This window comes from Bactrocera dorsalis, chromosome 4 (genome assembly GCF_023373825.1).
Source record: "Bactrocera dorsalis isolate Fly_Bdor chromosome 4, ASM2337382v1, whole genome shotgun sequence".
Taxonomy (NCBI): domain Eukaryota; kingdom Metazoa; phylum Arthropoda; class Insecta; order Diptera; family Tephritidae; genus Bactrocera; species Bactrocera dorsalis.
This window is the reverse complement of record NC_064306.1, coordinates 36676164-36688937: the sequence shown is the minus strand read 5'-3', so window position 1 is coordinate 36688937 and position 12774 is coordinate 36676164. Positions and strand designations below refer to the sequence as shown.

The following is a 12774-nucleotide window of genomic DNA, read 5'->3' as shown; positions in this document are numbered from 1 at the left end:
TTAATTAAATTTATAAAATACATAATATACTTAGTAAGAGTAATACACCAAAAAGGCTGATATCCAAATGATCATTTAAGCATAACCTCACTTTTAGTTTTTTTTCCCAAAATTTGCTGATTGGAGGGCAAATTGAGACATTTGTGCATAAACAACGCTTTAAGTACATATTTTCACTTACTAAATGAAAATTGTTAAGCGGCACTCCTAAACTGACCCTGATAGTCTGAAAACAATATATTTTCATATTTTAAGAATACACAGTATAGGTTTAGCAGAAAAATTTTTGAAATTTTTCTAATTCACACGATCTATGACGGCGCTAAAAAATGTGGAGTTCCTGTTGCAGTGATTCCTGCCCTCTCTATGGATGTAAGATAAAAAAGCAAACAGAGCTTCTCGCTAAAAAATATTGTCTGGACAATTATAACTATCAAAAATTGACGGCGTGTTTTTTTTAAAGGTGGATTTTAACAAAAAATTCGGTTTTGGCCTGCCAAAATCTATTTCTGATCAGAACAATTTGGCAGCAAAATGTTTCGAGAAAAAAGGTCACACTAATGGAGCTAATTGAACTAAGCAGCTAAACTTTAAAAGACGGTAACTCAAAAACTGATTGAGATATTGATTTCCAATTTCAGTATATTATTTTTAAGGGTGTAACCGTTCAAAATATAAAAAAAACTATAAATAAAAATAATAAACAAAACTAAAAAACAAAAATTAAAAAAAAAACTAAAAAAAATACAAATTTGACACCAGTGTCCCCATAAAACTCTTTTGGGAAGATAATTTTTACGGTTTCTTGCGATTAGAGTCTCTTTTTTGAGGTAAACTAGCTGAGAATACCAATTTTTTAAGTTAGTGTTAGGCATTTAAGACGTAAATTGGCTTAAAGTTTTTGTTGAAACAGATTTTCCTCATTTTTGACTCAGTGACTATGACATGGGAACAACTACATAGTCATATATTTTGTGTTATATGTGGTTCTTCCAATTGAGGATTTTTGATCCATAGTTGGAGATTTGTCTGGTACTCGTATAACAAAGAGAAAATTGTCGAATCAATTGTTCAAGTAAGAAAACAAAGGTAAAGCAATAATTGCATTTGACTTTTTCAAAACTACATATTAGTCTTTTGATTTTGTTCTGTTCGTATATTACAATTCAAAAGTGGAGGTTAAATAATTACTATATATAAAGGGTATTTTTTAGAAGTGTGGTTTCCAAGAAGAAACAAAACGCATGTAATTTAACGTTATGACCAAGAATTTTTTTGGTTTCTCGGCGTAATTTCACTCCATTAAGGGAGTTTTGCATTGACCGAAATAAATGGTAGTCCGATGGCGCAATGTCAGGTCTATATGGTGCATGCAACAAAACTTCTCAGCCAAGCTCTTCCAGTTTTTGTCGAGTCATCAAAGATGTGTGTGGTCTAGCGTTGTCCTGCTGAAAGTTGAACCCCTTTCTGTTGATCAGTTCTGGCTGTTTTTTTCGATTGCTTGCTTCAACCTCATCAGTTGTTGACAGTAAAATGATAAAGGGTGATTTTTTAAGAGCTTGATAACTTTTTTTAAAAAAAAAAAAAACGCATAAAATTTGCAAAATCTCATCGGTTCTTTATTTGAAACGTTAGATTGGTTCATGACATTTACTTTTTGAAGATAATTTCATTTAAATGTTGACCGCGGCTGCGTCTTAGGTGGTCCATTCGGAAAGTCCAATTTTGGGCAACTTTTTCGAGCATTTCGGCCGGAATAGCCCGAATTTCTTCGGAAATGTTGTCTTCCAAAGCTGGAATAGTTGCTGGCTTATTTCTGTAGACTTTAGACTTGACGTAGCCCCACAAAAAATAGTCTAAAGGCGTTAAATCGCATGATCTTGGTGGCCAACTTACGGGTCCATTTCTTGAGATGAATTGTTGTCCGAAGTTTTCCCTCAAAATGGCCATAGAATCGCGAGCTGTGTGGCATGTAGCGCCATCTTGTTGAAACCACATGTCAACCAAGTTCAGTTCTTCCATTTTTGGCAACAAAAAGTTTGTTAGCATCGAACGATAGCGATCGCCATTCACCGTAACGTTGCGTCCAACAGCATCTTTGAAAAAATACGGTCCAATGATTCCACCAGCGTACAAACCACACCAAACAGTGCATTTTTCGGGATGCATGGACAGTTCTTGAACGGCTTCTGGTTGCTCTTCACCCCAAATGCGGCAATTTTGCTTATTTACGTAGCCATTCAACCAGAAATGAGCCTCATCGCTGAACAAAATTTGTCGATAAAACACATTTCGAACCGAACACTGATTTTGGTAATAAAATTCAATGATTTGCAAGCGTTGCTCGTTAGTAAGTCTATTCATGATGAAATGTCAAAGCATACTGAGCATCTTTCTCTTTGACACCATGTCTGAAATCCCACGTGATCTGTCAAATACTAATGCATGAAAATCCTAACCTCAAAAAAAATCACCCGTTAGAAACAATCATTCGACCAGGCTGGAGCAGCTTGTAGTGAATGATTCCTTTTCAATCCCACCAAACACTCAGCATAACCTTTCGATGTGTCAATCCTGGCCTTGCGACCATTTGTTGAGCTTCACCACGCTTGGACCATTCATTATCTTTTTCGCACATTATTGTAGTATTTGATCCACTTTTCGTCTGATACAGCATCGTATCTCGAAAAAAATACCCGTTATTACTTTTTTTTAGAATACAAAAAATTTAAATTTGTGGTTGAAAATTATTGCACAAACGTTTCTAATTTTCTAATTTGATTTTGCTCTAGTCAGAAGTTTTGGCCTAATATTAGTTTGAGCTTGTGGATAAAAAATACTCACATATGAACATATGTACTCATGGTATACATATGTAGGTACGTTATTTTGTATTTCAAAGTAAGTTACCAATAAATATACGAACATTGAGCTACTCTTCCGAACACGTGAAACATTCACATGCAATTTTAAATAAACGGTTTACACATAACCACAATACATTGCTATACTCGTATAAGCAGGTATATCACATGTACGGCAATCGGATAGTCGATAGACAACATTCATCTAGCCACTCGTCCGGTTAATTTATTATTATTTTTTTTGCTTTTGTTTACTTCCGAACATGCTGCACGCGACAAAAACAAAATTCACATTTTATGAATGAAATTCAATTTTCTTGCATCAACGCTGGCATTGACTGTATACCTCAATGATTGTTGTTGCTATTGTTTGGTTGGCGGCTGTTGCTGACAGCAAACTGCAATGTGCAGCAAACTGTGACGGCTGGCTCTTAGAAGCTAAAACAACAATTCAAATCGGCTGTGTTTCGCCGTTGACAGCAGCGCTTATTGTTGTTGCGACACCTTCCTAGCTTTATGCATACATAAATTCGGTATTCTCGTTTTGTTCATAAGCGATTACTTGCATATACATACATATGTATATGTGTTGTTATAGGTGTGTCAATGTGTATGTGAGTGTGTGATTTTTCTGCGAACCCATATGTGCTAATCGCCAGGAATCTGTGATTTAATTGCGGGTTTCCAATGATTTCTATCAATGGAATTACATGTGGGACTCACACACATTCATCTAAATGCATACATACATATGCATCGGCATTTGTTCGTACACTCGTAAGCGTCGTAATTGCATTCGTAAATTGTTGTAGCCACAATAGTAATCGGCATTCGAGTTATTTTGTTGCTATTAAATGCAATTTTGTAGTAAGCGCAATTTTATAATTAACTTACGTATCGGAATTCTATCGGTATTCGGTTTGGAAATATTGTTTTTGTAAATAAACCACACGAATGCTGGGAGTGTTTAATAGAATTTTCTTGAAATGTATTCGATATATACATATTTTTGTGCATAGAGAGTATTTTTTAAATTGAAAAATTTTAGAAAAAAAATTTTCATGATTTTTAACGTTATTCTGGTGTGAGTCTTTAAATAGTAATTTCATTAAGAGGTTATGTAAGTTTCCTGGGGAAAAACAGCACTTTTTCAACAATTTTTTTCTCATATAAAAATTAAAATATTTTACTAAAAGTTTTTATTTTTAGTGTTACAAACAAACACTATTAAAAAAGAAATTCTGCAATTTTTTGAAAAAAAAAATATTTTAAACTCGGCCATTGCGACGAGGCTTCTGAGTCAATACCATACAATTTTCCGACCACTCAGTGGCGCGCCATTCGCTTGGTTTTTGGATGGTTTCGATGTCGTATTCATAAACCAAATCACCGTCATTAACTACGTTGTCAAGCATCTCTATCGAGACCTCTACTCGACGTCGCTTTTCTTCCTACCCACAATTCAAAAAAAAAAAAATATGTCCAGTCGATCTATAAGTTAAGATCCTCGGCTCTCTGGATGCCAACCTGACAATTTTCAGACACTATTTCTTTTTATGTTATCATCATTAGCAGAGAACTGAGTTTTTGATAACTTGACGACTCGTTGTTAAATCTCTTCCATGGTAAAAGTCGCTACACAAACAGATGTCACAGTAATTGATATATGGCGATCAAAATTCACGGGAATATAAAAAAGGTGAATCAAAAGAAAAAAATCGAATTAGTTCGCGCACACATATATATATATATCGTCAATATGTAATTAACCTCCAAAGCAAAAAACTTAGACTACTTGTCGCTTTCAATACTGGCCATTGTAAGCTCAAAAATCACTTATTTTACATGGTCCTATCTTCTTGTGCGAATTGCCAGTTCTGCGACTTGGAGTCTGATACACCAGAACACCTGCTAATTGACTGCACAAGAGTCTGTAGGCGCAGGATAAAGGCCTATGGATCCATGTTTCCAAATAGGTATCTCATCGGATTACTAGCACCTAGCAGTTTATTGGAGTTATCAATTTGCTGGGGCTAGTTGAGACGTTGTGATTTAGGAGATGGCACAATAGATCCTACATAGGTCGTGGTACAATTATCATTTACTTATCTAGTCTAATCTAATATACATATATCCTCTGCAGCACCTATGTCCTACGCAGCATACCTTATTGCTGGAACAGAACTTGGACTGAAAGGCATATTAGTATCACACGCTATCTTCTCATGTAGTGAATAGTGAACAGACTTCTGAGTAAATTCTAAAACTATCGATTATATATAAATCTGTGCCTTAATCAAAATCCAAAGTTTATGTAAAATTATAAGCAAATAATGTTGTCTTAAGAACAAGATGATCATAATGGAGATCCTTGGCCATGTAAGCATGCATATCTACCGACTGCTATGAGTTTTTCAATGTCTTCAAATATAATGAAGAAGTCAATGATTTGGATTATGTCAGAACTTGGTCCACCAGTAAACCATATTTCAGAATAATATTCGGATAATATTGACAGTGGAAGTACCAAGCAGAATCATCATCCGAATATAGGTAATGTCTGGGGAATAAGAAACTCCGCTTTTAACCGACTGTTCTAGCATAAAATCATGACGTTGGTAAGAAAGAATATTAAACTCAGCAATTTGCTTTTTATTAGTTCTGGGCTGAGCTTCTTGGAGAGAGCAATAAGCGAAGTACGTGTGGACGCTGCAAGCCAGAGGTAGCCAGTCTGGCAGAGTTGCAAATGAGGTTAGTTTAGATTAGATTCTTTTGCTTAAACTATTAGTTTTCTGCCATAAGTGAGACATTCTATATTTAGTCAACGTTTACATCAAAAGAGTTAAGTAATTCCTCTTTATTTTAAAAGAAGCTGGATACGTTTGGATTAGTTTGACAATCCCTTTTGTGCTTTCGAAGGCGGCTTTGAAGTAGACCAACAATACATGGTTCGTTGCGATTTCTTGTCGCCTAATAATTGTCAAATCAATGAAGTGTTAAACAACAATACTTTTGTTTGTGGTTTGTAAGAACTTTTAAAAGATTTCATTATTTTCCTAAGCTCCAGAAACCTTGTTCAATCAGTGCAAGTACTACACATTCAGATAACTTCAATCATTTCCGTTTCAGCTTCCTAGTCACCTACGCACTTACACAGTTATTTTCTAGCTCAGTCATGCCTTTTCTTTGAAAAACCAAAGCTAAATAAGACATTTCAACTGCGAAGCATTTCGTATCGCATCAAAAAAGTAAAAGTAAACGCGTGTTTGCTTGTTGTCTACAAAAACTAGGCTCCACGATCGATAGCCGTGTGCGCAAATAGAGCAGCAGAAGACGAAAACGAGATGAAAATTATAAATGAAAAAGAAAAAAACTGGAAAGACGACTTCGAAACGGAAATGCAATTGCAACAACTGCAATCGATTTCAGGCCGACCATTCAGAAAAACTCACTGACAGCAAAGAGTGGCGGCAAAAATATTGAAGCTGAATACGTAATAACCGTATGGACTCGTTGCTGTTGCAGCATTTCAGCAGCGCCAGTTGTGATTGTGCAGATAAAATAATAGCCAATTAGCTATTGGTGTGGTGCATGTGTGTTTAGGGGTAGACATACAGACATGCATCGATACAGGGATCAATCCATAGTTACTTACGTAAGTTAATATGAGCAGTGCGCGCATATGAAGGTGAATACATCTTTATATAGTTTGGAGTACACACCTACATATGTGTGTACATATATGCACTTTAGTCAGACGACCAATTGGCCGATTGACCCACATTTAGGCCTGTCTCGTCGGCATTCGCTTTCTGACTCAACGCCATGGCGGTTGGAGACTCAGAACTTGCAGACGGCAGTGATTGCCTAGACTTACATATACCTTTGACCAAATACATATGTATGTATGTGTGTATGCGCATGTATGCTGCAACAATGCAAGATTTTGAACTATATATGCCGTTATGTACAGTTATGTATACCTTTCTATTGTGATGCTCTTTCAATAATCGAATTGCCGCCACATTTGCTTTTCTATTGGAATTTAATTAGCACAAGCTATTGATATTTCTACTCACACACACGCACACTTCTAGGCCGGATTTTTTACCTGTGTGCGGTTATTAAAAGAAAAGCAAGAAATCGAAAAGCGTGCAGAAAAAAGCGACAACACAAACGTGACTTCCGGAAAATGGGTGTTGACAGATATTAATAAAAATTGCCAAGGCAAAGGAAATGCACTGAAAGAAAAGCAATTCCAGCTGAAATGGGCGCGATTGGCAATTGCAGACTTGCATATGCACATTAATACTTTTCAGACTTATGAGGACGGTACAGTAAGTAATTAGTTTTAGTGCTTGATTGCATCACTATCGCTAGAGAAATTTACTTAAAAGATATTTTATATTACGACCAAAAAATTAACACTCAAGGGGTATTCCCTGCTGACCGTATGGCCGATCGGAATCAATTTTAGTACACCACATTTCGATAATCGAAGAGAACTGTCAACTTTTGACCTGTTTTGAAGTAATTTTTCGGCTTCGGCTCATCTGTGACACAATATTCGGCTGATTGATCGTCTGCTTCTGGGTCATAAGCATAGATCCAAGGCTCATCGCCAGTAATATTATGATTCATTACATCCTGGTGATCGGAAAGCCTTGTTTCATAGAAGTTAACGCGACGCTGTTTTTCGAAGTGATTTTGGAACCAATCTTGCTTTCACTTTTTTTTAGGTCCAAATGATCTTTCAAAATGATTTACACTGATCCTTCCGACATTCCAACGATGTCAGTAAGATCTCTGACTGTAAATCGTCGATTCTCAAGCTTCAATTCCTTTATTTTATTAACGTGTTGATCATCAGTTGATGTCGATGGCCGCCATGGACGTGGTTCATCGTCAACGCGTTCTGGACCCTATTTGAATAATTTTTACCAATCAAAAGCCCTTGCTATAATGATTGTTTTGATGTGACATTTGCCAGAGAGAGCTTTTCTTCGGAGAACTTAATATACCCTTTTCAGGGTGATTTGTTTCTTCTTTTTCGACAGGGAAACGCGTTGAAAAGTCAGATAACACTTTTGCTTCAATGCGTTTGTCTACATTGATTTCACTTAGTTTCAATGTGATCTCTAGTCGGTTTTATTGAACCATCCCAAGTGCTCTAAAAACTGCTGTCACGAGGGATAACGTGACCAAAGTCCACAATGCATGGAATATTGGGCATGGGAAAGTTGCCGGTATGACAGATGGCGCATTTGATCTCTGCAAGCGACTAGCGCAATCGTAAGGCCAGTTTACAGCAGGGTTGGACGCTGTTTATCGCTGAAAGAATTTCTGAGTCGTTTCATGCCCGTCGACGAAAGATGGTTCTACTGGTAGATTCCAAGAAATAATTAAAACAGTGTTCTTTACCAGACGAGCTCACTTCAAAGAACAATCATAGCGAAGACTCTGCTGTGGTCGCAAGATGCCTTCTATATGAACTGCCCGGAGAAGGCGAAACGGTCACTGTGCTCTAGTAGATTAGGTGAAGATAAAATGTCTATGCTAGTCATTGTCACAAGGCATTGCCTCACAACTCATCCGCTGCCACTGCCAACTTGGTCGAATTAGGCCACGAACTGCTGCTTCTTTTGTCCTAAACTTCACATTTAGTCGCGTACAAAAAATTGTGTCTGTTTTTTTTGTTAACGCTGTCATGGTGACCTTCTTGATGATTTCCGTTGAACCTATTTTTTGTATGAATTAAAGTAGTTTGAACATCGCTAGATCATGCCTATCAGACTATGTCAGAAATTGATTACCATTCAAAATTTTCCATTTTCTCTTACTAAATATTTATTGGACCGTCTTCGTACATACATACGTATGTTATACTATATAAAAAATCGAGTGTGGTCTCCCAAAAACAAAGATTTTCAATTTCCATGCTACACTTTCAGAAAACTAAATATTAACATGCTACTTCTTGGCCTTTCAGATAATAAATATGTATTAATAACTTTCTAAGTAAAATGTAAATACGCCTAGTTGTGATTGACAGATGCCGACAACAAATGTTTCCGCCGGCATTCACACCATTTAACAACTTGTCAAGAGATCTCAAGCATCTGTTGACTTACATATGTTGATTTTGACAAAATGCACAGTGATTGAGGAAGCTTTTGAACCGCCATTGATTTTGAATTTTTTTTAATGCGGTGTCAAAAATGTTATGTAAAAATTTTGGGAATTCCAACTACATGTGTACTTAAACTATGTTAATTTGTAAGATTTGACAGCACTATATGTTGCAAACAATAAAACGACGCTATTAAGGCGAAAAATACGTGTAGTCAAAATATAAAAAGTTGTGGGTCAAATTTGTCACGGAAAATTACCATTTCTTCGCTTTATACTTATGTTATGTTATTTACAGTCCGAGGAATCAAACTATAATAAATCAAGCTTCTGGTTGGCATCTCAACTTTCTTTTTTATAGTTATATCCTCTAGCGGCAGAATGTATGGCACTTATATCCAAAAAATGTAGGGAAGTTTTGTCAAGTTGATACTTCTTGTTTCGAGATGAATTCGAGTGTATTAAGATTACTTAATCACGACTATTGTTTTCCAAGATAGGCAAAGTTTCTTACATTATTATCTGAAAAACACATATTTTATTCATACCTGATTTAGGAATAATCCTATTTTCCTCATAAGAATTTGTACGTAAAATATTCATATGCTCGGACATGAGCGTTTAAACATCACATGAGAACAGAATCTGTAATCAATATTCTTTGACAATTATGGCCATATACATATGGGTTTTAGGGAATCTACTTTATTGGGAGCATAATTCAATATTTCAAGATGTTCAAAAAATATGAAGAAATTGTACTCAAAAATGGCGATAGGATTGAAAAGATAAAAAACACCTTTAAGGGTCGATTCATTTTAATTTCGTTTGCTAATTTTTTTGTAAGCCTTAGGACTGTAAATAACGGTCCTAAGAGTTGCTTGTAGATTCATCCTGTAACATTTTTTTTCCCGAAACACAAATTTCCTCTCCGAAGTAAATATATCGAGAAGATCACGTCATAAAAAAGAGTCTTTCAACCATGAGTCTTTTAACAGTATGGATCAAATTTTATGCTATATATTATGAAAAAAGTACCCGGAAATTGAAAATAAAAAGAAAAATATTTAATTATTCATCCCCACCAGACACTTATGCCAACGATTTTTCCAGTCCTGGAAACACTTTTCATAAGTACCTTATGGGATGACCTTTAACTCCTTCAGAGAATTTTATTTTATCTCTTCGATCGACTGAAAACAGGTTCCACGGAGCGGCATTTTCAGTTTGGGGAACAAGAAAAAATCACACGGAGCCAAATCAGGTAATACAGTGGTGGATCGATGGTTTTCATTGTGTTTTTGACTTTAAATTCGGTCATAATCGTGGCTCCATACGATTGTGCATTATCTTCGTGTAGAATCCATGAATTATTTTTCCACAATTCGAGCCGTTTTCGACGGATGTTCTCACGCAAACGCCTCAATACGGCCAAATAGAACTCCTTATTGACCGTCTGTCCCTCCGGAACAAATTCATGATGCACCAAACCACGAATATCGAAAAAAACAATGAGCATCACCTTGATTTTTGAGCGGCTTTGGCGTGGTTTTTTGGTTTCGGCTCCATTCCGATGATTGTTGACTTGTTTGCATGGCAAACTGATTAACCCATATCTCATCGGCAGTTATAATGCTCTCAGAGTATCAGAGTAACCTGTTTACGGTATTCTTTTTGAAAAAATTCAGCTTTATCACGACGAGTCGGGCAAGAACCCGACCAATACCCAAAATAGCCACTAAAATCATTCGAACGGACCCGCAAGAGATTTCAAGCATCTCTCTAACACTTTCCTGACGATTTTCAAGCACCACCTCCTTTACTTTTTTAATATTTTCATCAGTTGAAGAGGTCAAAGGTCGTCCAGAACGAGGCATGTCTTCAGCAATCTCTCGTCCGTCTTTGAAGACTTCGTACCACTCTTTCCTTTAACCTTGTTGATTTTCACAATTTGTCTTATACTAGTTAAACTATATTTCACTTCTTGACTCTTATTGTATTTAAATATAAACTACTTTCCATAGAAGACAATCGCCAGAAGCTCACTTTTGACATTTATTTCTCTTTTTCTCTCCTTAGCGCCATAGAAGTATATCAACAAACGGGAGACACCCTAACCGCTAAATTGCAGGCGCAACGGCAACAACCAGGCGGCAATCGGCTCGGTGGTCCACTACGTTACCCGCATACTATATTGTTTTGGTTGCGTTGTAAACAGGTACGAACAAAAATTAAATTAAATATTACCAAAAATAATAATGAACTTAAACAATCACTAGATATCATAAAAACATAGGCAGATCCATGAAAACTAATTACCGTACTTTTCCACTGTTTTGACTAAAAACTATTTTGCAGCCAGGGGACATCCACAAAAGTGGCGTTTCTATCGAAAGTGGGAAAAAAACTGTAAATTAACGCATTATATGCGTCATAAATGTTTTAAAATAGCAATTGGGTTGACAAATCTCAGACGTATGCGCCTTTGTACCGGGGCTGCAGACATAACATTGCTGTTGAATGATGTGTTCGTTGTTCGTCTGGACGCCGCCGGTGTGCTTGCTCTAAATCGTCCACAACCAAATGCTTAACATATTTCATTCAGCTTCTGGCTAGCGGAATGTCACTTAAATTTCCATTGTAGGTAATATGGAAGAGGCGTAGCCAAAGGAGGGTATGTGGGGGGTTCGAAGTGCATTCTGTAAATTTAGTAAAATTAATTAAATTGGTTTATAAATAGTTGGAAAGTTCTATAAGTACATATAATAGAATTAATATAGCTGGATAGTTGGTCTATTCATTCTCTGAATCCTCCTGATATGATCTGAAAATCTCAAGGATAAGGCCACTTCAATTCTAGTTAGAGATCCCAGTCAACAAGCGATGGTAAAGCGTTCGCCTTTGTAAGGAGATCATAGGAATATCTGCAAGATACTCTAGATATTGTTTTTTGTTCAATGTTTCCATATCGACCCCTTGGCATCAGATTAGCCCTTTGCAGCTTATAAATAGTTGTCCTAAAATAGACTCAAATATATTCTCACATAATAATAAAATAGTATGCAATCATATGTAATGAAATGAAAACTCAATCAACACCCCCCATCAAAACACTAACATATGGCTATGACAGACACTATGCCGTGTTGCATATTGCCCTGGTCGCAACAAATCTGTGTCTGTGTTTTATAAAGCTGCTAACATTGTGTGTGTCGAAGGAAACACTTTTGTCACCTTTGCAGCATTTTATTTATGTGCGTTGCAGAGCTGAGCTGACGCTTCTCCATAACACTAAATTTTATGCGACATGTAGCATGCCATGTTGTTGTATTGTTCCCCCATTTTCATGATTCTTTTTTTGTGTTAGTAAAATTTTCCAACACCAAAAATAGCATTAGTTCTAATTTTCTCGATATTTTGTAGTAAACTAACGGCGCTTGCACGCACAAGCGCAAGTATTTCAATTTATGATAAGGAAATAAACAAAGCGAACAAAGAAAATCTCTGAAATTTTGAACGTAAAATAATTAGAAAAGAGATAATTCTCGAAAATCCCATTAGACGCAGCATTGTTTTTAAGTATCTGAGGGGATAGGCAGACAACAGCTGATCGCTGATGGTGCACTGTCAATCTGGTGCAACATAGGGAGCAACTGCGGGAACAAGCGCTGCAACCAACGCCCACAACAGCTGATAAATCTGTTCGAAATTTCCAATTGTTGTCGTTTTCTTTTTAAATTTTTCCAGGCCGTTTGTTGGAATAACAATCTAAGAATTGTGT

At 36.4% G+C, this 12774-nt stretch overlaps 1 protein-coding gene across 1 annotated transcript in view; it reads left to right on the top strand.

The window, feature by feature from the left end:
• The window catches only part of LOC105227225 (tRNA dimethylallyltransferase), a 151633-nt gene that overhangs the window by 120513 nt on the left and 18346 nt on the right, over positions 1–12774 (top strand). The window contains exon 5 of the mRNA XM_049456322.1: positions 11073–11211. Coding sequence (XP_049312279.1) covers positions 11073–11211 — 139 coding nt within the window. The remainder of the gene's footprint in view (positions 1–11072; positions 11212–12774) is intronic.